General features: G+C 37.9%; 1 protein-coding gene across 1 annotated transcript; it reads right to left on the bottom strand.

Annotated features, from left to right (window-relative positions):
- Nucleotides 1-8,996: 8,996 nt before the first annotated feature.
- MED4 (mediator complex subunit 4) lies at nucleotides 8,997-25,497 on the bottom strand. Its single transcript, XM_016219536.2, has 7 exons — nucleotides 25,373-25,497; nucleotides 20,191-20,257; nucleotides 16,974-17,144; nucleotides 15,698-15,755; nucleotides 14,407-14,493; nucleotides 12,784-12,915; nucleotides 8,997-9,919 (listed from the first exon to the last, which is right to left on the bottom strand). The coding sequence occupies exons 1-7, from the start codon at nucleotides 25,495-25,497 to the stop codon at nucleotides 9,747-9,749; spliced, it is 813 nt and encodes a 270-aa protein (XP_016075022.1). The 3' UTR covers nucleotides 8,997-9,746.
- Between the last annotated feature and the right edge of the window lie 452 nt (nucleotides 25,498-25,949).

Genomic DNA, 25,949 nt, shown 5'->3' with positions numbered 1-25,949 from the left:
AAATGATCTAGTGTTTTTTGATAGAATGAGAGAAGAAATACTGAGGATACTCAGTAGGACATGCAAATACTGCATTCCAGTTATTTGTAGGGACATAAAGAAGAGCTCTCGGCAGAGAGGAGCTGGAGTCTGAAATAGGAATAGAGGAGATGCCCTGGCTAAAGATGTGCATAAAATCCAAAATTAGGTGGGAATGCTGAAACCCAAATGCCAGGTTTCTAATGGTGAGAAATAATGAGAAGGACAAGTTATTGTATTGTAGGGGAAATTGCTAAGTAACCTATATATAATTATGTGGTTGTGCATATTTGAGAATGCTTTTATGTTTTCTTAGTGGGAATAAAGTGTATTGAGTCAGTAGAATTAGACAAACTTGACTCATGCAGTAAGAAGATGTTTCAATCAACAAGATATTGGGATGTAGAAATACTATTTAGATAATATATTTTTGTAACAACAAGACAGGTAAGCCTGGAGGACAGTTGAAGTCCGGCAAGTAGGAGCCATGGTCTGGCTCAGCCTGCCCAGGGGAGCAGCTGTGTGGACTTTGGGAGGTACTTGTAGAGAGGAAAATAATAAATATTATGGGGAAAGGCTTGAATTGTTCACAGAAGAGATATGTTAAGGCCTCAAGTTTGAGAACTGCTGGGCACACACCTTTTATTTTTTCTCCTTCTGCTGTGGTTGCCACCAGTGAAAATAGACCAAGTGCCCTTGACCTCACACTGCCTCAGATTCCTTCACGTGTCTGTCTTGTCAGCATTGCTACATAGAAGGAATCTGGGCTTGGGGAGTTTTTTCTTCATAGCTTTTTGAATAGGCTAGGTTTGCAAGTACTTATGGTCGCCCACTGCCTTAATCACGCTGCCTGCCTGTGTCACCATCAAAAATTTGAATTCAAATAGAAGAGGAAAAATAGCTGGTCAACAAGACTCAGTAACAAGGATGCCACATTGGGCAAGGGTCCAGGAGAGGGGGTAAGGAAGTGAGGAGATGGAGTGAGGAGTTTGGAACCAGGGAAATAGGACTTTGTCAGTAGGTCAGATAGGGGAGTGTCGTAAGGTTCTGAGTGGTCACCTTCACACTCAGCTGCTACTACTGTGCATGGATTTCTCTCCATGGGCCATCCCAGGCGAAATATGTGGGAGTCTGGCTGACTGACCCAAAAGATTAGAAAGAGGTGTGGCTGCTAGTAGCCATAGTTTGAGAACTACTAACTCAGTAGTTAAATGTATTCCCTAAGAGCTTGTTTTATGTGGCATCTATCAAAATGAGCACACAGTGTAACCAATGAGTATTTATTAAGCAGTCTGCTATGCTAAATAAAAAAAGGCTTTGGGGGTATCCTTGCTGCCTAGGATAGTGCCTGGCATATTAATAGGAGTTTATTGATATTCAAATCTGTTTTAATGGTAAAATATGGAAACTAGATGATAGCAAATTAAATATAGCGACAGCTTATTTTTTAAAACTTTTATTTGATGTATAGTATGACTGTAGTATATCAATTATTATAAAATGAACTCACTTATGTAACCACCACCTAAAAAAAAAAACACCTTTTACCAGTACCCCCCAAAATTCTCTCTCCTGAAGATAATCACTGTGACTATCATCTCATCATAGATTAATTTGATGTAAGTAGAAGAATCATATTGTGAACAAAAAGGGACTATACAGTTTACCTGACAAACTCAGGGAGGCCACATGACCAGCCTTGACCAAAAGTAGCCACACAGAATGGTCTGATCACAAATTCCTAACTGGGTAGGTCATAGTGAGAAGTCACATCCCAGGCCTATAGCTTCCTTAGCACAGGTCCATCTTTATCTTAAGTCAGCCCTGTATATTGCTCTTAGGCATCTATGACACACCTTTGAAATGTCAGAGTAATTTTATTTTCTAGACCACTCAAAGGCACAGCAACAGACACTAGAGCATAAGACCACCAGAGCACAACTACAAAACTCATTGTTTCCTTGTTGCCCACATACCATCTCTATGTGCTGTAAATGCTAATTATTAACTATCCTGTGCCCACCAATGTAAAAGAAATGTGTTTTTCCATTTTGCCTGTTATTCAATCATACAGATTTCCACCCCCGTGCTTTCTCCTGCCTCCTTAATCTACTACCAATGTGTTTCATGCACCTTCCTTTTCTCCTTTGATTCATGTGTAAAATAAGCTGCAGATTCCCATCTGAGGTGGCAGAGTAGGGGGAAGCTGCATGTGGCTTCTAGGACCATTTCAGAATTATAGCTAAATTATAGAACAATCAATCTGGATAACCCTCTGAACACTAGCTGAACAGAAGTCATGTAACTAAGGAATATACGGAAGCGGCCATGTTGAGATTGTTAGGAGGGGTGGAGTTGTGATATGGGCTGCCCCCTGCACCCATGTGTGGAAGTTGAGAATCTAGAAGGATATCTCAGCTACAGAGGTCCCCCCTGAGGAGTGATGAGTCTCAGCCCCAGGAGAGCTCTGCAGCTCAAAACACCAGTGCTGGTTGTGAACATAACATCTGGCTGTGAAAATCAGTGGGGATTCCATCTGCCCAGGTGAGATGGAAGGCTACTAGAAAACCAGGCATCATCTTAAAGGGATAGCACACAAAATTTCACTTGCCGCTATTCACCCTGGGCTCTGGCAGAGGGACATCAGCTTGGGGGAGTGCCAGAGTCCAAGAGAGACTGAGTAGTGCGGCTTCAGGGCAAGGGCTGGAGGGACAGCCTCCACTGACACTGTGTTGAGTCCTCCTCACTTATGGTCCATGGTCACAATCCTGGTTTGAGCACTCCTCCACCACAACATTAGCCTGGTGAGCACACTAGCTCCACCGTGACAACTCCCTAAGGCCCAGCATTACCATATTCCCTCACAGCCAAAGGCTCTATCAGTGGCAAGCAGTCTGGGCCCACACCAGTATTTAAAAACAAACAAACTCATGAGTAATTCTTGTCAATGTCATAGGAGTGCCAGAAATACCCAGGGGAAAACTGAGTTGTGTGGCTTTAGTTGCCCTACCCATTTTCTTGCATGGCTGATACTAGCCACATTTCCTGTGGCTACTATCCACATGGCCCTCCCACCACACGGCCAAATCTTAATCTGCTTTAGCCTGGTGAACTCTACTAGCTCCACCTTTAGACCCCATCCCACCACAGAGGTCTGCAGGCCCCAAACAGTTGGCAGCTGGCCTTGGTGAACCCTGAGACTTTTGCTGAATGGCTCAGACCCAGCACTGGTGCTGAGGTTGAATCTGTATTAACCTGGTGAACACCATTCGCTCCTACCTGGTGAATGACTCTGTGAGTATTTGTTTTATGCAACTTGTGTACTACCTGAGGCTCTTTTAGTGGCTAAACCTAACAGGCAACCAACAGGCAGCGGTGGGTCTTAGTGTGCCTTGGGTTTTTGCTGACTTGCCCCAGGCCCATTATTGATGGCAGCTGGCCTTAGTTCCCAGCTTGGTCCCTCCCAATCATGGATTGTTTTGTAGCTCCTAACAGTCCAGAGCTTGTCACAGGCAGCATCTGACATTGACCTGCACCAGAGTCCTTACCAAGAAATCCCAGAACCAAAACACCTGGGGTCTGGCTTCAGACCACAAGAGAGCACCACTTGATTATCTCCACAAGTGGCACATCCAAAGGGATATCTCACCAGGTACATAATAGACCCTTCTGTGGCAAATTCTGATTTTGGGGTCAGGCCCCTGCACGGCACCTGCAAAGCAGCTTATAGTGGCCAGACCTCACAACCAGATAGCCTGAGGGTCAACCCCAGCCATGGCAATAGTAATCAAGGCTCAATGATAAACGAGGGCACACAAAACCCACACAAAGGAAATTCCTGGTGCACTTAGCTCAGGTAATCAGGGATATTGCCACACTGGGGCCCACAGGACACCTACTACATAAGGCCAACCTACCAAGACTGGGAGATATAGCATATCTATTGAATACACAGAAATAAATACAGAGAGGCAGCCAAAATGGGGAGGCAAAGAAACATGTGCCAAATGAAAGAACATGACAAATCCCCAGAAAAAGAACTAAATGACAGAGGCAAGAAATCTACAAGATAAAGAGTTCAAAACAATGGTAAAAAAGGATGCTCAAGGAATTTAGAACTCCAACAAAGATAGCAAGCATAAAAAAGGACACATAAACCAGAAAAAGCAGTCAGAAATAAAGAGTACAATAACATCATAATACACTAGAAGGGATCAACAGAAGATTAGATGAAGCAGAAAACTGAATCAACAATTTGGAAAACAAGATAGTGGAAAACACCCAATCAGAGGAGCAAAAAGAAAAAAGAACAGAAAAAATGATAGTTCAAGGGATCTTTGAGACAACATCAAGCATAACAACACACACATCATAGGGGTAACAGGAGGAGAGCAAGGGGTTGAAAACTTATCTGAAGAAATAATGAGTGAAAATCTCCCTAACTTTATGAAGGAAAAAGACTCAAGTCCAGGAAGTGCAGAGTCTCAAAAAAGATGAATCAAAAGAAGCTCACACCAAGACACATTATAATTAAAAAGCATCAAGAGAAAAACAGTGACCAAGAAGGAACCTCTCATAAGACTGTCAGCTGATTTCAACAGAAGTGATTGGCATGAAATATTCAAAGTGAAAAAAAGCAAGGACCTACCTAAACCAAGACTACACTACCCAGCAAGGCTATCATTTAAAATTGGAGAAAAGATAAAGCGCTTCCCAGACAAGAAAAAGCTAAAGGAGTTCATGACCACCAAACCAGTATAACAAAAAATGTTAAAGGCACTTCTTTAAAAAGAATAAATTTTTTAAAAAAGCACAAATATGAATAAAATGTCAATAACTATATAACTATCAATAATAAATTTAAATGTAAATGGATTAAATGCTCCAATCAAAAGAGATAGAGTAGCTGAATGTTTTTAAAAAATAAGACCCATATATATTGTGTCTACAAGAGACCCATTTCAGATCAAAAGACACAGACTAAAAGTAAAGGGGTGGAAAAAGATATGTCATGCACATGGAAAAAAGGAAAAAAAGCTGGGGTAGCAATACATATATCGGACAAAATAAGCTTTAAAAAGGCGGTTAGCCCTAGCAGGTTTGGCTCAGTGATTAGAGAGTTGGCCTGTGGTCTGAAGGGTCCCAGGTTTGATTCCTAAGGCACATACCTTGATTGGAGGCTCCATCCTTGGCCACAGTTGGGGTATATGTGGGAGGCAACCAATGTGTCTTTCTCACATCGATGTTTCTCTCTCTCTCTCTCTCTCCCTCTCTCTCTCTCTCTCTCTCTCTCTCTCTCCCCTTCTCCCTCTCCCCCTTCCACTCTCTAAAAAAGCAATGGAAAAATATCCTCAGGTGAGGATTAAAAAAAAAAAAAGGGGGTATAATAAGAAACAAAGAAAGACATTAATTACATAATGATAAATGGATCAATAAAACAAGAAGATCTAACTTGTAAACATTTATGCACCCAATTAGAAGTACCTAAAATATAAAGCAAATATTGATGGACATAAAGAGATTGACAGTAATACAGTATAGTACGGAACTTTAACACTCCATTGACATCAATGGCTAGGTGTTCCAGACAGAAAATCAACAAGGAAAGAGTGGCCTGTAGTGACACATTAGATCAGATGGATTTAATTGATATTTTTAGAATATTTCACATCAAAGCAGCAGAATATACATTCTTTTCAAGCACATTTGGAACATTTTTCAGTATAGACTACATGTTAGGCCACAAAACAAGTCTAAATACATTTAAGAAGATTTAAATCATATCAAGCATCTTCTCTGATCACAATGGTATGAAACTAGGAATTAATTACAAGAAAAAACCCATGAAAAAAACATAAACACATAAAGGCTAAATAACATGTTACTAAACAATAAATGGGTTAACAATGAAGAAATCAAAAGCTACCTTGATACAAATGAAAATAAAAACACAATCTAAAATCTATGGGACACAGAGAAAGCAGTCCTAAGAGGGAAATTCATAGCAATACAGGCCTACCTCAAGAAACAAGAAAAACAGGAATTAAACAATGTAATGTAACACCTAAAGAAACTAGAAGCAGAATAAACAAAACCTAAAATGAGTAGGATGGAAATAATAAAGATCAAAGCAGAAATAAAGAAAATGTCATCTAAAAAATAATACAAGAGATCAATGAAACCAAGAGCTCGTTCTTTGAAAAGATAAACAAGATTGATAAATGTTTAACCAAACCCATAAAGAAAAAAAGAAGAGGACCCAAATAAAATCAGAAATGAAAGAAGAAAAGTGCGAACTGACACCACAGAAATGCAAAACTCCTTAACAAAATATTAGCAAACTGAATTCAGCATACATTTAAAAGATCATACACCGTGATCAAGTGGATTTATTTCTGGGATACAAAGATCATTCTCTTCTCAGACTTGCTGCACACAATAGCGACTTGCTTATTGTGATATATGCACCACATGAGCCTCAGACTTTTCCTTTCAGTATTTGAGGATCAAATAATGAATTTTTCAATGGGAAAAGCAGCAATCCAAAAGCATGACATTTTTGTTTGAAAAATGTATGCAAATTTTGGATTATACTTTATGAGAGATTATGTGTTTGATTATAACATTTTTGTCTTTTAATCATTTTAAAATTAACCCTCATATGTGTATCTTTTTCTATTTTTTATTTTGACATTTTTTTTAATTAAAAATTTTTTTAATGTTGACATTATTGCAGGAGTCCCCCTTCCCCACACTGCTTTGCCCATCTCCACCCTCCCCTGTCTCCCACAGAAGGTATTTGTCTTTGAATACTCTTCTGACCCCTTACACAACTCTTGGGAGACATTTTTTATCTTCCTTCAGAAAGCAAGGGTTTTGCAATGTGTTGGATTTAGTACTCAGCCCCTTTTATTTATTATACTTAGCGATATCTGGATTTGTTTTACTCATTTCTTTATGTGCTTATTATCTGTCTCTCCCCCTGCCCCTCTGCCTCACAAAGTCCAGGAAGGTTAGGTGTATCCTCAGCACCTAGAAGGTGCTCAAACATATGAAGAAGGAAAAGAGGGGAGCAGGGGGGAAGAAAAGGGGAGATGGCCATAGGGGCACTAGACTACTTCTGGTATAGCAAATATGCCTTCTTAATGACTGACCTGATTGAAAACATATATATCAAATTAAAATAAAAAAGCAAGTATCTCACTAGGATAACCATTCATTAAACATTTAGTTAATAGAGTTTACACAGGCTCTTAGCTGATGTTATGGGCTGAATCAGGTTTCCTCCAAATTCATGTGTTGAAACCCTAACCCCCAGTATCTCAGAATGTGACTGTATTTGGAGATGGCTTTTAAAGGGATGACTAAGTTAAAATGACACCATTAGGGTGGGCCCTAAGCCAATCTGACTGTTGTCCTTAAGAAAGAGGTAATTTGGACACACAAGAGAGACACCAGGGCTGTGGGGTGCAGAGAATAGGCCACGTGAAGACACAGCAAGAAGGCAACCATTTGCAAGCCAAGGAGAGACTTGCTAAACCTCCCACACCTTGGGACTTCTAGCCTCCGGAAGTGTGTGAAAATAAGTTTGTTCAGGACACTAGTCTGTTGTTTAGGCAGCCCTAGCAAACTAAACTAACAGGTGGCCTAAATCTCACAGCTTACAGAACTGCAAAAGCATCAATGAATGTTTGCAGTCATGGGTTCCCACACACTCTTTCCATGCCTGGCATTCTTAAATTGGAGCTTTGGCAGCACCAAAGCCATCTTTTAGAACCACGTTCAACTTTTCCATTCCTTAGCATTTTAAAACGGTATGAGGAGTACTTCTGATGTGGAAAACAATTTTTTTTTAATATGGAAATTTTTTCAAACATACCAGAAGTAGAAAACTGTACAATAAACTTCCATATATCCAGATTCAGCAAGCACCAAGATTATCCTGTATTTGCTTCAGCTCTCTTCACCCTCTTCTCTTTTCCTTGGCTGTCATATCATTTAAATTAACCAGCTAATATTTTATTTTATTGACCATGTAATGGACACTATGGAATGACTGTAATTCACATATTTTGGCATGTCATTAAAGCTAATTCACATTAATGAAAAGGTAAATTGAACTGTGAGATAAAATATTTATAGTTTGTTAGAATTCATGGCATTCCATGCCATGTTATTCAAGATACCAATCTAAAAGGCTTAATTTTGTTCCTGGGAAATTGCAAGTTGGAAGACGAGTATTTTTCTACAGGGATCACGTTTCACAGAAACATGGAAATGGAAAAAAAAAAAAAAAAAATTTAATTCTCACTTCATTGGGAGGATATTGAAATTACTAACCAAAAATATAGTAGCAGCTCAGGAAATACACCTTTTATTCTCATTTAAAAAATGTATATATGTAGATTTCTTCAAAAGACAAAAATCTACACCAAAATATTGATGTAACCTCTGGGTAGAATGCTAACAATTTTATATTTTCCTTTGTGATTTGCTAAGTGTTCCACAATGAATGTTTTATTACTTTTGCAATCAGAAAAAAAAATGTGAAATGTACATTGTTTAAAATTGATAAATCAAGGTATAATTGATAAGCATATTATTTAAACATGGGATTAACCACTAGAAGTTAAAAGTGGTTAAAAGTAATTCTTTCTGGGAACTGCAATAAGGGGAAGGTGAAGGCAGGTAGTGTTTTACATTCTAAAATCTTTTTTATTTTTAAGATCATACATTATTATGGTAAGATTTAAAAAATTATTTTTTTAACAAAACCACTTCATTTTTTCTTCCAAAAATAATGGCAGTATGGGCCTTTGAGAAACCTACCAGTTGTGATTACTAGTTCAATTGTATTTATTACATCATGTTCATTCACACTACAGAATTCTACTTAAGACTGTATAAAATGCAACTGGATTTAGAGAAATAATTTTCTAAACTACACTGAAGGTAGTTTAAATTAAAACACAAGCATAAAAAGTATAAAAAAGTTAGTTTATTTACAAAAATTGCAATAATTAAAAATAGTACAAATTGAGAAATTTTTCCTATTCCTGTGACAGAAACTAACAACCTTCACTTTCAGTAAGGGTTTTTGATATTTTGATATGATTCACATTCAGTGATCTGTGATCTGCTGCCTTAAAAAAAAAATCTTTTCTAAATAATTCCAGGAAGCCTATTAGTGATATGTACATGGGTGATTTTCCTCAAATTTTATTTCTAGAACTACTATGTACAAGTCCAACATAGCTGGACTAGAACAGGGTAAGATAGCACTGAACTGAATAATCTTTTTTCCTAATAGTTAATTTTGATTATTCTCTATAAATATTCACCAAATGGTTTAGAACTAAAATCATGATTTTTGGCTTTAAAAATAAAGTCCACTGTGGTTTTTATTTTATTTTTTAAAAAATATTTTTATTATTTTCAGAGAGAGGGAGGGAGAGTTAGAAACATCAATGATGAGAGTCATTATTCGGCTGCTTCCTGCACGCCCCCTGCTGGGGATTGAGCCTGCAACCTGGCCATGTGCCCTGACCGGGAATCGAACAGATCTCCTGGATTGTAGGTTGATGCTCCACCACTGAGCCACGCTGGCTGGGCTCCATTGTGATTTTTAATGGGCTACGCAATTCCACTATGGCCAATATTACCTATTTTTACAGTTTTGCTATTGTTTAAGAAACAGAATTCTACAGTATTCAATTCTGGATGCTTTTTTAATCAGAGTCACTACTACTGCTTGAGGAGTCTGTTGACATAACCTCTACATCATCTTCATTTTCTTTATTATGCCCCGGAGGTTCCAACAAAAAGTCATTACTGTGATTTGGTGGTAACATATTCACTGCCATATCATTTGACTGCCAGGGATACTGTGGAGCAAGGACATCTGGAGAAAAGAAAGAAACACATATAAGAATTATTTACTTCTAGATGACTCTAGAAAATAAGTATTTTTTTAGGCTAGAAATTAAAATACACATTTGGCCAAATTAATGAATATCAAATTTATCAAGGAAGAGTAATGTTTTAATAACTAGAACCTGTGTTTTATTTTTAAAAAAATATACTTTATCATAAGTAACTATTCATATAGTCAGTAATTTTTCTTTTGCAAAACATTCTTAATTACAAATCACATTATTTCCTGTGCCTATGTATCGTTTATGTACACATACAGGGTGTGGAAAAAGGAGGTTTACAGTGTGAGTACACAAAACACAGAGTTTATTCTTTTATTATTATTTTTGTATTATTTTCCATACAAACATCTGTAAGCCTACTTTTGCCTGACCCTGTATAGATTACACATTACTCTCTCTATATTCTTTATGTATATTACAAATAGCTAATGCATACTATAGTACGTATTACAAGTTTAAACTGCCTTTAAAGCTTCAAATCTCCTCTTCTCCCTGGATCCTAAAAACACTTCTCCCTTGCCAGCAGCCACACTGTTAAGCTTTGTCAGTAGAGGGCACTGGAGGGACTCTACCAGAGGAAGTGGCTTCTCTGCCTGGATGGGAAACTTTCCTTCTTACTCCTGTGGTGCCTGGTTGGTGCACAGGACACATGGTGCCCACCTCCTAGCCAGTTTCAGTGGCATCCCAAAGGATGGCTTCCCAGTAAGTTTCACCATTACCCCAAAGGGTGGCTTTCCAGGGAGTCTCGATGGAATTCTAGTGGGTAATTTCCTGTTTGCCAGCTCTGGCCTGGGTCACTTCATCTAACTTCTCTGTCATCTGCCATCCGGTGGGCCACAGCTATACCTGCTCTACCAAGGGCACCATGATATAAACACAGGCCTTGGGATGGAGGTGGTGAGGAACCTTGGGTATTCTGCTTTGCTCCTAGATATAGTACCTGTCCCCATATCTGTTATTCCTCTAGTAGGTAGTATTTTGTTACTATACTAGTTAATAATTCTTTAAAATTTCCCTGTCTACATTGCTGGTGTGGTTTCTGCCTCCTGAATATACCCTGACTGGCACAGGATATGGTACAATTGAAACAGGCCACTAAGCCAGGGCAAGTGGAATAGGGAAACTGAGACAGACAGCTGAACAAACTGACAGAGCAATTTATAGCAGATACAGGTCACCTCCCCAGAAATAACATCTAGGCCTCAGTTGTATTTCAGCTCTACCCAGAAAAGCAGCAAAATCAAGTGGGTGACACCAGGACCAGCTGCAATGTCTAATGAACCCCTGCCCTGACACTGACCAATCAGTGAAGACCACGAACCTGAAGGAGCACACCTAGAAAATGGATGAATATTCTGCTGAAACCCTCCCCTGAGACCTCCTGCCTATAAGAGAGAGATAAAGGCCTCAGGACAAAGGACCCAGCGCTGGCTCTCTTTCCCAGAAGCACGCTCATGCCTCCCCTCCCCTTTCTTCCCCCATAGGCAAGCATCTCTTGAACTCTAAGGGACCCCATGAGGCTTACAACCAGGGCAGCAATGGGCAGCAGCAGTTCGTCCCAGGTAAACCCCCTGAACCTATCCCCAAGGCCCTCTTTTCTCTGACTTTACTTAGTGAGCCAAAGCAGAACAGCCTAGGCTCATTTCTCCAGCCCTTTCTTGTTTCACTGTCCCCAGCTTTAATAAATGTCCTCTAAAATTCACCTGGACTCATGTTCTGAAATTTTTCCTGCACAAAGTCAAAAACCCACACGCTCTGGGGCTGGCCCTAGGCAGGCCCTCCAAGGGACAGGTCCTCTTTCCGGTAACACAATCACAAAGAAAAAAATGAGGAGATGTCCAGGGAAACTAATGCACAGTGCGTTCCCAGTTTGTACTTTAGATAATTAACAAAAATGATGCTTACAAAGCATTTTCAGTAACACAGGGACATCCTTCCAATGAGATGTTAAGCAAAAAAAGCATTATCTAGAGCAAAGTACATTTTTAACAATGCAAATAATACAGAGAAAAACAATAAAATAGGTAAAATATTAAAAGTGATTGATGAAAAGGGCAGTACTTTCCTTTTTTAACTTTTTAAATGTTCTACCAAATCAAAACAAGTCACTTCTACAAAAGATAACATATGGAAAACATAACATACAAGAATAGCACAAACCTATATGCAAAACTTGAGCCAAGTCTCACAAAAATGCTATTTTATAAAGTTATTAAAAGCCTATAAAAAGCTTTGTTATTCATTTTGTTAACTTGGGGTTTTTTCGGGAGTATATTCACTTGATCATCTTGAAACTGAACATATGTATTTCTTCTGTTTATACAGTATGTTTCACAATTTTATTATTATTATTTTTAATTTATTTATTTTTAAAATATATCTTTATTGATTTCAGAGAGAGGAAAGGAGAGGGAGAGAGAGATATAGAAACATCAATGATGAGAGAGTCATTGATCGAGCCCGCAACCTGGGCATGTGCCCTGACTGGGAATAAAACCTGATCACCTGGATCCTAGGTCGACACTCAATCACTGATCCACGCCCGGCTGGGCATGTTTCACAATTTTAAAAAGCAATGTTAGAACAATAAAAATAATAAAAGAGAGGCCCAATGCCTGAGGAAAACGGCGTATTAACAAATGAGAGAGAAAAGTCAGTTTATTCTAATTTCATAACCTCCATCTAGAACAGTTCTTAAACTAAAGTAGAGAGTACAATAAATTGTCAGAAAACCTAGCTATTAAAATGAATTGCGTCTAGTACCTCAAACTTGTCCAACAGCCAAAACTTTGGTCTGTCTATCTGAAAGCATTCTTTTAATTAATATTACCTGGTAATCTGCCTGCTGCAAGTGCATCCCCAGGTAAATGACCATTTACACCATTAGTGGAAGGATTGTTCATTTGACCCAATAATCCACTTCTCATCTCTAAATCAGTTGGGTACGGTCTCCTTGGGTCCCCTAAAAAAGACACACACACAAAAACAAAACAAAAAAACCCCAAACCCCAAACAGATGACTTTTAATTCGATTGGTTCACTTTGAAAAACTCAAGATACACTTTCAATTTTGAAATATGAAGGTCATCTTATCAATTGTTAATAAGAGGATAATATATTTAAAAATATATGCACATCTATTTCCTCTCTGAATCTTCACCATAATATACTATTCTCTATGTAAAAAAATGAGAAAAGTATATCATTTTAGCAAACATCCCAAATGACAAATTAGAAAAGTTAAAATGATCTTATTCTTCTAACTTAACTGCATTATGTAGTATGAAAATAATAATGATACATACTCTGATGGGGAACAGATCATGACACACTTTTTTTTTCCTGATAGAAAGGACTGAATCCTTACTGGAAGAACTGTCTAAATTAAAACCTTTTTCTAACCAATCTCTTTCATCTTGTCATTTAAAGATGAATTCTTTAGTTTTCCAGTGGAGTATCAGGGGCCAGTAATCTTTTTTTTTTTTAAATCCTCACCTGAGGATAATTGCTTTTCAGAAAGAGTGGAAGGGAGAGAAACATCAGTGTTAGAGAGACACATCAACTGGTTGCCTCCCACACGCACCCTGACCGGGGCCCAGATCAAGCCCACCGCCGAGGTATGTGCCCTTGGCCGAAATCAAACACGGGACCCTTTAGTCTGCAGGTTGATGCTCTAACCACTGAGCCAAACCAGCTAGGGCAGGGTCCAGTAATCTTTATTTCCAATCATAAAAGCATATGAAATAGCAGTTTGGGGTTGATTAAAAACTTGACCAGATTCGGACCAACTTTTTGGTAATATTTCTCATGAACTCCAGGTTACTCACCACAAACAATGTAGTTAACCCTTCGTTTTTTTTAGTATGGCAAAATACCAAAATACTATCAGGAATTACTCAAGCTGAGATAACTCTCCCCCACTCCTCCCAAAAGACTGCTGCTCTACCTTAGTGTCTCCATCTTATAAATGTTTGATCCACTGTCCATTAATATGTTGCAGATTATTACTCCCTTTGCTGTCTTTTTTACTCCAGTTCTTCCCAGTCCTGTGTGTTTGCTGTTGGGCCACTCAGTGCTTTATCACCTAAAAGTTGGAACTGTCTGTTCCCCAGGTTGGAATCTTTGTGGAAATCCTAATGGCTGTAAAAAGTTGGCTTCTGGCCAGCCTGAGTTTACAGGTATATAAATCTATAGCTTTAGAATCATCATATATCATCTTGTGCTTTTAAATATTATTTATTTTTTTAAAATAAAACATAGTCCCTAGTGGCAATAGCTTTGTAGACAACCAAACTGATAAAACCAATGACCTATATTCTTAATTATAAAACCTTAAAGATGTGAAAATATGTAGCAGATGTTACATAATTCTATATTTAAATCTTTCTTCCTATTTTGTGCACGGTCACGTAAGAATTTTCACATATATCTATAAAAAGAAAAGTATTTTTACCTGGAACCCAGGTCAGTGGGGCACACACAGCATTACTTGCACTAATCCTATGTGCATATTTAATTATTTCTTCAGAGGAGATAGCACCTGAGAGTTGAGAGTGTAACATTTTAGTCAAGTAAACACATAAGTTTATAGATGCATACATCATAGTTACATATGATACTTAAATTTTAAATTATCTGAAAATATAGGATAATCTGAGTTACCTGCCTTCTCTAATAAAACCTGAATGCATACTGTAAACTTAAACCATTATGTATATTTCCAAACTAAAAAGCAAGGCATTCTGAAAAATCAGCTGACATAAAGTATTAAATTCGGGAGACTAGCATGACAATGCTCAATAACCTCAATTATTAACTGCCATTAAATACTATTACTGTTCTGAAAGCAACAGTGAACACAAATAAGAGAACAGAGTATTTCATTTTCCAGTGACATCCAAACTATTAAATCAGAGCAACAGTTCACACTATATCACTCAACTGTTAGCATAATGTACTCTAAGCTTATAAGTAGACCTCAGTAGAAAGATGTTTACAATATATTCATTAAGTAAAAAAAGGTAAGCTGTTAAATAATATGTATAGCATGACCTGTTTTTTTAGATTATATGTATACATATGTATTTGTACTGTTCTTGTTATATATGTATTTATAGATCTAAAAAAATCTGTAAGGACATACATCAAATATTAACAGCAGTTATCTGAAACAGGAAGGTTAGACAACAAGTTTGAGATCACTAAATGTAGATTATTAAAAGGAAGTAACCAGAGTTTTCATTACAATTCTGACTTTTAGTATGCAAACTAAAAGATCCAAAATGGAAGCCTTTTAGAGAGAAGCAGGAGGCAACAGGAAGGCATACTGAGTTTCTGCATGCACACATCTCAAAGCCATAACTAGTTCTGACTTCATGATGTTCTTAGTCCCACTATATTTGCCCAATGGATGTTTCCTTTCATTGTCCTATCTTTCAAGACTCAATTCAAATCCCACTTGCTTCCAGCTCACAGTTCTCTTCTCCCTCAAATTTTTTAAAGCCTTTGTCTTTATTGCACATTCTGGTACAAAGCCGTAACTTGCCTTACAATATTGCTTTTTATGACCTAGAAGAGAATGTGATACTTGGGCAAAGTGCTAAAACACAGCTGTCACTGTACAATGAAAATTTATTAGAACCTTTTGACAACAGCAAATGATTACTAATAATACTCTCATCAGTTTCTTGAGACTACAAGTTGATTTTTTTCAGAAAGTCATTCAGTGTTGCCATAGTACTAACCTTTTCTTGCCTTTTCTATTGATTTCAGTTTTTCTTTTGCTTGGTAAACAGCTGTTGCCTAAAGAACATTAAAAAGAAATATGGTTTATTCTTAACTATATCAAGCACAGATTTTTGCTTACTTCACAATATTATTTATCCCACAGGAACAACATCCAGTTTGGAAATCTCCATAATTTATTTTTAATATTCTGAAACTGCAGAATATCATTTACAACATAGTTACATTTAATGAAACAAATATATTCATGAATTAGTCTCCACATATTACTTGTTAGAAATGTGTAAATTGGTTTACCAACATTTTTTCTTTAAGTTTGCTATCATTTGGAAGAGATCTAGACCACGAATCACCCCCAAAGCATCCTATCACCTAGTTCAATAATAAAATATCTAAATATTTTTTTAAATTTACAAGATATATTCTGGCACTGATACTCATTCATTTATACATTACCATTACCTCCATACTTAATGATTGCTATATGAACCCCCCCCCCCAACACACACTTCCCACAAAGGAACACTAAAGGGTAAAATGAGGTTAACCTAGTACATGCATCATCAACTATAATACAGTGGTTAAGAGTATGGCATCAGAGAGATTAAGTTCCATCTCTATTTTTTACCCTCCTTGGGCAAGGTAGTAATTCATTTAAAATCTTGGTTTCTTCATCTTTAAAATGCAAAAACGGTACTGACATCATATAATTGCTCTGAAGGTTGAGATAATGCAAGTGAAGTGTAAAGCACAGGGCCTGGTGCACAAGTGCTTAATAAATGCCAGTAACTATTATCTATATCATAAAATTCAGTGTTGTCTTTAACTCAATAATTATATTTTTCAAAACTTAATCTGAAGAATGTAATTATGAAATGCAAAAGAAAATAGCTTTTCTGAGAGGATATTCATCAAAGCATTATTTGAAACAGAAAGTTAGAAAACTAAATGAGGATATAATTATGTAAAAATGCTTGCCCTGGCTGGTTTGGCTCAGTGGTCACAGTGTCAGCACTCTGACCAAGGGGTTGCAGGTTTGATCCCCAGCCCAGGTTGGGGCGCATACAGAGACAACCAGTCAATGTGACTCTCTCCGATGTTTCTCTTTCTCTCTCTTCCCCTGTCCCCTTCTTCCTCTCTCTAAAAAAAAAAAAATCAGTGGAAAAAATATCCTCGGGTAAGGGTTAAAAAAAATTAATACTGATAATAGACTTATTTTTCAAAAATACTTTAAGTAAACAATATCCTTGTTAAAAAACCAGACTGCCAACTTACCAGTATTTGTTCAGCTTCCTTTAGCTGTTTTTGTAGTTGTTGAATATCACTGTCTCTCTTCTCAACCTCTTTTTCTAAAACTTGCATTTCATGATGGATTTTTCCCTGATTAAGTGCCAATTTCATTAGTTCTTGAAATTCCCCATCTCTGTGAATTAACAACTCCAGCACCTGTCAGATAATAGTTGATTAAAGCTGGCAACAGAATATTAAAAAGCTACATTCCAATGAAACAAAGAATCTATTTGTTACTTGTCTGAGCTAAAAAATTTTAACACCTTCAAATATTTTTAATCATTATTAAAAATAAAAATAGCCTATTTATAATTATTTTGGAAAACAGATTAATATTATTTTCTTCTTTTTGTAATTATATGCTATTTTTTCATACAAAACAAAAGTAGCCTTCAGAAGTAGAAATATGCTAAACACACAAATTTATTCATTTCCCAGGGAAGAAAAAATTTAAAAGTTTATCCTTAAAAATATAATGCAGTGGAGGTTTCCTCAAATTTTGGTACTTGAGATGATTTTATTTGGCACCAAGAACTTAAAAAACCTTTAATAATTACACATTTGTGCTAATATTAGAAAAATATAACTGTCACATAAAACTTGTGATTTCATGCACAAGTACTGCTTAGGATAAAGATGGTTTATAAAAGAGTAATTTCAAAAAATAGTAAATAAGTTTTGGCAATAACTACGAAGGTTAAGAAACAGAAAAGAGAAAGTTCGGGTTCAAATCTCTAGTTTTTCATTTATTAGCAGTATGACAAGGGAAAGTTACCTGAACTCTCAGAGTCTGCTTTCTCATTAGGAAAAGGGTGTAATCACAGTACCTTATCACATAGAGTTGTTATGAAGATTTATGGTATAATGTATGCTAAGTACACATCAAGAAGCTCAATAAAAAGTAATTATCGTCATCATTCACCCCCCACTGACTACAGAAGATGAAATCTGATCTAAATACCCTTACTTTACGGTGCTAGTAGGACATAATATATCAGAAAGAAAATGGCTATCAAAATTCAGAATCAATTTTTAAAGTACTATTAAAAATTTGTTAAAGACTAAAAAAATACAGTCATGGGTACTCAAGTTCCTTTTGATATGAAGTCCCTCTCCTTTTTACAGGACTTCTGATACAATAGACAAAAGGCTGTGCCGCATCCTGTGTTGAAAATTTATATTGAGTAACAATAGAAAGTGTTTTCTGTAGAAAGTGTATTCTACTTAATAGGCCTATAATACTCATTCTTCTCAAGTCACAGGCGGAGAAAGCTAGGTTTCCATTTCCATAAAAGCTATATTTAAAAAATTATTAACTAAAGTAAGTAGTACACATTAGTTCTATGACAACTTTCAATAAGTTTACACAGTTTGACCTATTTTGTATACTACCAGAGAGTAGTAAAAATTTTCTCTATATTTTATTGAGTAGAGAAAATTATTCAACTGAAGTCAGAAAACCTAAATTCTAGTTCCACCTATCCATTAACCTTTGACTCATTTATCTACCCTGAAAGACAATCTCACAGGAGGTCAAAGTGAAGACCATTAAGCTCCCTTCTAACTCTGAAATCTTGTATGAAAATATGAATATTCAAATAAAATGGTCAATAGGAAGTTTCAAATGGGCATATCCCTCTAATATTTACAGGTGTTTTTTTTTTAATCCTCACCTGAGGATATTTTTTCCATTGCTTTCCGGAGATAGAAGAGAGAGAGTGAAACATCAATGTGAGGGAGACACACTGATTGGTTGCCTCCTGCACATGCCCCACCTGGGGCTAAGGATTGAGCCTGCAACCGAGGTACGTGCCCTTGGCGGGAATTGAACCCGGGACCCTTCAGTCTACGGGCTGACTCTCTAACCACTGAGCCAAACTGGCCAGGGCAATATTTAACAGTTTTAATGAAAATTATACAGGAATTCAGAGTACTAAGTACAAGATACAATTCACAGTTGTTTTTTTTAAAGAACAGTTTATTGATTTTTAGAGAGAGAGGAAGGGAGAAGAGAGAAACATCAATGTGAAAGCACCCCATACTAGGGATCAAGCCTGCATTCAGGGCATGTGCCCTGACCTGGAACTGAATCAGCAACCTTTTGGTGTGCGAGACGACGCCCAAGCAATTAAGCCACACTGGCCAGGGCAAGAATTGCTAGTTCTTAAAAATTATAAGATAGGTTAGTGTTGATTATGTAGGTCTTAGTTATGATCTTCTAAATAAGCTGGGTGCCTGGTTCATAGCTAGCATTTACTAAGTGCCTAGGAAATAAAGTAAAAACTCACATTTCACTTTTTACTCATTTTGTATAAATTCCTAATTAAACCCACATGTTATTTATTAGTAAAGCATCCGAGACTGTAATTCTTTTATCTCTAGGCTCTTTCTTTTTCTGAAAACAAAACAAACCAACAACAAAAAACCCAATCATAATATCCCTTAAGTTAGCAGTTTTTTCCAACTTGTAGCTTTATCTGGCTTCCCCTTGGGGCCCATCTATTTAGAGTACATCAGATTTCTCTGCCCTCAAAACATATCATAAGATGAGATTAGGAGAATGATGGGGTACAGGGTGGGGAGAAGAGATCTTTCTGACACTATCTTCTGCTCTGTCTTCCATCTTTAAAAAGGTTAATCCCTCCTATTTTCTCTTAAAAGTTTTTTTTATTAGTAATATAAAAGGTACATTCTTTAAAAAGTCTTGAAGCAGAAAAAAAATTCTGTTCACTGTAGAAAATTAGGAAGCACAGAAAAGTATAAAGAAAATAAAAACTACCTGTAAACTCAACATCCATAAAATACATAACCTTCATTAACAGTTGTATGCTCTTTTATTTCCATTCAGGTTGTATTAGGGAAACCAATCCTAAAATAAAGGGCTAGTTTATGAGAGCACGGACCTTTGTGATTCCAGATGCTGTTTTAATTTCCATTTAACAAGGCTTTATTGGTTAACTCAAAAGATAAAAATGAATAAATGTGTAATTAGAACTATAATAGAAACAATACTGTTAAACTTTAGACAACTATTTTCTTGAGCACATTGTTACCTTATATAAATGATCCAAATATCAATTCAAAAGTTTCAATTAGTAACTTAGAAAGATCCAAGCTTTCTGTTCCCACCCAAAGTACATATAAATAGGAAACTTGCAGAAATTATGGTTTGGTTCTGAATTAAAAAAAAGGAGCCACCTACCTGGTTTTCTTCTCCAGCCTGTAACAACTTTTGGTTTCTTGAAATTGCCAGCATTTCTATGAGTTCCCTAAAAAAGAAAAAGGAAAAAAAGAGCAGAGAGAGAAAAAAAATTAAAAAAACAAACTAACAAAAAAACAAAACAAAAACAAAAACCCTTTGCAAAGTAAATACACTAGCGGCTTTCTTAACTTATCTCTACCAGACTTGGTACCCACAGCACTGAGTATGCATGGCTAGTGCCCTTCAGTCCACTATGACTGTGAATTTCATCTCTCACCAGCTGCACTGCACTCTCACCAGTAGTGTTTGTTATCAAACTTATTTACAAAAGTTTTACTTATTACTATAATTATATACACTGATATCCAATACATAAATACCAATGACATATGAGTGTAAACAGAGAAGTTGTTTCTGTAAAAACTGAAGTTAAATGCTTGGAAAGACTCAACAAAGGTTTGCAAAGGTAAATTGTGAAGAACCAGGGGGAAGAAAAAACCCCAGCAAAAGTCTGCCCTAAGACTGCTTAATTAGAGTCTAAGCTCTTACTTCACCTTAAAGAAACCAAACTAGAAACTGCAGCCAATGCATTATGGGTGGTTCACGCATGTAAAACTACATTAGGGGTCTGTCTGCAGGCCAAATCCAGCCCAGCATATCTGTAATTTTGATAAATATTGCTTTCTTGGAACAAAGCCATGTCCCTTCATTTACATGTTGTATACGGTTGCTTTCCCACTACAATGGCAGTTACTTGTTGCAGCAGAGAACTTAGGGCCTCCAAAAATATTTACATTCTTTACAGAAAAAGTTCCTTGTCTCTTGTCTTATATGAAACAATCAGTAAAATCATAATCTTTTATGTGTTTTAAGGTAAAATAAAACAAGAAATGGGTGAGTCATTTTCTACTAATTTTCTACTTCAATTGAATTTTTAAATTAACCAAACAGGTACCAGATATAAGGGATTCTTATATACTGTAATAAAATCCCATCTGTCTAGACAGCTCATTTACTAGATATGCCAATCCTGTAAGAAAACTAGTATACAGAGCAGGAAAAGATGAATACCAGGTAATACTTATGTATTAGTTCCAATGTTGATAGATGAGATTTTTCAGAAATTATGCAGAAGGCGGCAGCTTCTCAATTTGCTACCTGACACTACTAACGAGACCCAGTGTTTGTCTCTTCTTGCTGGCTGCCAGGCTATTTTTACCTTTCTATTTCCAGCTTCCTTCCTGCTAGTCTCACACTATTTTTCTGGATGGTGTCAATTAGACTCAACCTCCCCATAACATTGTGCATGAATTAATTAGCTAATTACTGAAAAAAGTGGATATGCGAATGGAAGGTCTTCATAGTCTTCATACACTCATTCGTCAAATATTTCTTGAGTGCCTATTATTTGCCAGGCACTTTCTAGATGTGTGGGCTCTAAAAGTGAAAATTAATACTTAAATTCTAATACAGTGACAAGAATAACCAAGAAAATTCAAAAATAAAACCAAAGTTAAGGGTTAGGAAGAAAATGTATTTTCTCTTCCTTATGATTTCCTTAATAACATTTTTTCTCTATTAGAGGTTTACTTTATTGTAAGAATACAGTATATAATACGTACACAAAATATATGTTAACTGACTGCTTATGTTATCAGAAAGACTTCCAGTCAACAGTAGGCTACAGTTTTGGGGGAGTCAAAAGTTACATGTGGATTTTCGACTGCATGGGAAATTGCAGACGATAAGGACAAACTTCACAGTCACAAAATTAGTATATGTACAATGGGCACATGTGGGGACATTTCTGAAAGCCAATCATACTGGAGCAGCCTCATGCTGTGGAGAAGTTTCAATGAGTCTTAGGTGGCAAACCACAAAGTGACATGTCTTCCACTACCATCACCAACCACCAAGATTGTAAAAGAGGTAAATTTTCACTTACCTACTGTCACCCTGTCTTTCTTTAGAGATGAACAAATAAAATAGCATGACAGATAAGTCAGGAGAAAATCAGAGAAAAAGAAAAGTGAACGTCTAAGACAATGGTTATTACCACAGGCTGCAGAAAGAAAGAAACCTATCACCTGTCAATGGATTCAGTGAGGACTACAAATGAGTGAGAAATCAGTCTTTTTGGCATTCCAGGAAAAAGAGCAACAGAGGAATACAGCTTCTTTTAGAGGAAGCAAAAGAGAACTCGGCACCTCAATTGTTAATGGACAAGTTTAGAACACTGAGGAAGTTTCAGGAACAGTGATGTTCTTGAGGAAAATTTAAACGATGATTCACTTCTTCAGTGAGTAAAGACATTTCACCACACAAAAAATGCTATACTTGGTAATCAAGGAAAGAATTAAGTACAAAGTGGGATAAATTGGTCAAATCTAGATACAAGAGAATTTCAATTTAATATCAAATTTAATATAACTTATAAATTACTTATTTATGCTATCTTAAGTGGAGAATACATGAATATCAAGTATAAGCACTCCTATAGGTACTGACAACATTAGGAAAACACACCTCAGACACACAGCTCAGTAGCACAACAATCCAGGGGCAAGAACTCAAGACTGACTGCTAGGCTGTCCAATGTCAGAAGAAATTCTCTCAGACCATTACCCTGGATGGGCAGGCTAAGAAACACAATTCTTAAAATTAGTGAATATGAAATATATTCTAGGGTTACTCAGCAAAACAGACCAATAAATTATATTACAGTAAGTAAAGCTCAAAAAAGAAATGAATTTACTGGGTTCCAGAGTAAAAGAGCGAGAAGTTGAATGTCCTCACTGGCTATACTAAGGTAAAGATTTGAAATTCTAAGGCTAACACCCACTTAGAAAAAAAGGCAGCAGCCATGACTTCACAAAGTCAACATATTTACAGAAAAATTAATCACTATTATCCATACCATATGGTTGGTTAAAATGAAGAAATAATAAGGAACTGATTTCATACTCAACAGCATCATCAAGATTCCTTAGCAAAGATTTAGAAGCCAATCAAGTATTAGACTTGGCTTTCAGGTGAGAATTATTCTCACAGAAGAAATAGTTTCAAACAGGAGATCCAGAATTCAAGAAGTAGAAAAACTGGGTCATACAGGAATTGGCTCATACAGGAACAACAGAAGTATTTTCCAATTAGTTATTAGTTGTTCTGAATCTAATGAAGCACAAATTTGTATCACAACTACATGGCCACCTATTCAAGGCACTTCAAGGTACTCAGAGACAATTTGGATGAGCAATGATTCTAAAAGCACTCCTTAAGATGAATGCACTGTTTTTCAAATAACAGTTGGTCCTATTTAGAAAAGCAGTGTGCTAGTCAGCATTTATGGGATGTTAACTTGATGTTTACTGACTTACAAAACTAAATGAAGCTTCAATTAGCTGTCCCATAGATAGTCATATCACACAGAGCAGAGATATAAATAATTTAACTGAAAACTTATGAAAACTCTGTCTTGCTAGGGTCTTTTTACTAAGAAATCATGCTGGTACTCATGGACAGGATTAACTGACAAGGTCTGGGCCAGGAACTACCAAGGAAGACAGAAGGAAACAGCACTTGTGTTACTCTGTGAACATTTACACAGAGGCAACACATTAAGACAGCTGCCTTGTGCCTGAGTTTTTTTTGTTCACTGTACTGACTGATGGATGCCTGAAGATTCCACATGCCCTACTTGTGGTCAAGCAGTATTTGAGTCTAATACAGTCTAAACAGTGAATTAAACACATGAGCTATTTAACTTACAGTGTCTGTGTTTTTTTTATATAATTTAATACTGTGCTGACTTTGTAATCTGGTAAGCAATGCTTGCTATGGCAAGGACTAAATCACAGCACAAAAAATGCTGATTATTAGTAGGCCGGGTAATACAATATATAAGATTTTATTCTAAAGCTGTCAATGAATGTTGGCTACAGAAATGGTGACATTTGAGCTGGATGAATGAATGACTTATCAAGTTGGAGATGGAATGGGAATGACACTAGAGATGAAGAAGTATGACTACCTTTAGAATGGGAAGCACTCAGGAGGCTGGAGTGAAGAGCATGGAAGGGTGGAGGGATGTGGCATAGAAGAGAATAGGACGGATTAAAAGGAGATGGAGAATGGCTTTATCTACTGAACACTAAGCTAAAGAATATGGACTTTATCTCATTGGGCAATGGAAACCTAGCAAGTATTTTCTAGCAGAAAAGAGACCCGAGATGCCTTTTAAAAAGACAGCTCTGCTCTAGGGCAAAACAGACAGATATAGTGAAGATGCATGAAGGCAACTAAAACTGTTGGGAGGCTGCAATGAGAAAGATTTACAATGGGATGTAAAATAGTGCGGATAGGACCAAGAGGTCAAATCTGAGCAACATTTTAGGAGAAAAACAAAAACAATTTTAACATCCAAGTGAATGTGATAAAATTAAGAGGGGCGCCAACTTAACAGACTATCATGAAAGATGACAGAATAAAGAAAATGACGTGCAATTTCATCAGATACCTCTGCCACACACGCGGCACCCCAGCCATCCTAAACTGGCGATTCCACCAGGTCGGCTGTGCTCGTTTCCAGGCCTCTGTACTTGCTGTTCCAGCTCCCCGCCCCTTAGTGAATCTGGTAAGCTGTTCTCGCCTGCAGTCCTTTCTCAGGAAGCCCACCCTGACTGCACCGGCACCGGCGCCGAGTCCCAGGGCTCCAGCAGCGCGCCGCGCACGCCTCCGATAAAACCAGGTTGCGCGTCACGCTTACAAGCCTGTCTCCCCATTTACAGCGAGTGGGATGGCTAGTCTCACCCTCACTAGTCTTATCTAGTTCTAGTAAGACGTCGACATATAGTCTCACCCTCGATATATAGTCTCACCCTCACTGCAGTTCCTGCGCTTGGCACCCGGCGTTTGTATAGTGTCCACGGTCAAGGGATTCACACCCGCGATCTCTAATGTCTGCTACAGTTCAGACAGTCTAGGGATTCCAGCGTTACTGTCATTTCTAAAACGTCCTCTAAGTGGCGGGGGAAATGCCGCCTCGGAGTCCGGAGGGCTGCGGCCGCCACGCCCACGACACTCGGGCACGGTCCCGGACCGCGCGCCGGGGTCTCCCTCCCCGCAAAGCCCGGAAACAGTCCTCCCGACCAGCCCCGGCCAGACCGTTAGGCGTCCGTACTACCTGGACAAGACCTCCAGATCTTCCAGCGCAGACAGCAGCCGCTCTCGCGTGCTGTTCCCGCACGCCGCTCCCGAGCCGCCTCCCGGCCGCTCCTTCTCTTTCTCGCCCACCGCAGGCGCCGCCATGCTTCCCACGGGCCGCAGCAGGGTTCTGCGCAGCCGCGCGCCGGCGGAGAGGCGGGCTCCGCAGGCGAGAGGGTCACAGAGGAGGGAAGAGAGGCCCTGCCACAGCGCCCCCTGTGGGCCTGAAGGTGCAGTGCGGCCGCGGCGCCATCTGGTGGGCAAGAGAGGGCTTCTCGGTTTCAGCCCTGAGAACAGGCGGGCCCAAGGCCGTCAGGTTCAGTAGAACCTTTTGTTCTACAGGGTGGACTGGAAGACTTTTGCTCAACGGATTTTAAGCGTTTGAAGGAAGTAGTAATGGCCTACCTCTTGTGTCAGCTTCTCCGTGAAATGGGCTGGGCCTCCTCAGTATTAACCTTTAGTGTGCACTCCCTTAACACTATTCCCACCCTGCTGTTTGGCCTCTCATGAGGCTGTAAGTACCTTAGGACAGAAACCATAGTCCATCTTGTTTCTTC

The sequence above is a fragment of the Miniopterus natalensis genome, chromosome 2 (assembly GCF_054644295.1).
Source record: "Miniopterus natalensis isolate mMinNat1 chromosome 2, mMinNat1.hap1, whole genome shotgun sequence".
Lineage (NCBI taxonomy): Eukaryota > Metazoa > Chordata > Mammalia > Chiroptera > Miniopteridae > Miniopterus > Miniopterus natalensis.
Note: the sequence above shows the minus strand (reverse complement) of the source record. Positions and strands in the feature narration are given on the sequence as shown.

Excerpts from the sequence above, each read along its gene's own strand:
- MED4 (XM_016219536.2), bottom strand. The coding sequence starts at position 25,497 with ATGGCGGCGCCTGCGGTGGGCGAGAAAGAGAAGGAGCGGCCGGGAGGC. Across the intron at positions 15,756-16,973 it reads AGGAAGCTGAACAAATACTG|GCAACAGCTGTTTACCAAGC; the intron begins GTAAGTTGGCAG and ends AATGTTCTTTAG. Across the intron at positions 12,916-14,406 it reads CCCACTGACCTGGGTTCCAG|GGGACCCAAGGAGACCGTAC; the intron begins GTAAAAATACTT and ends TGTCTTTTTTAG.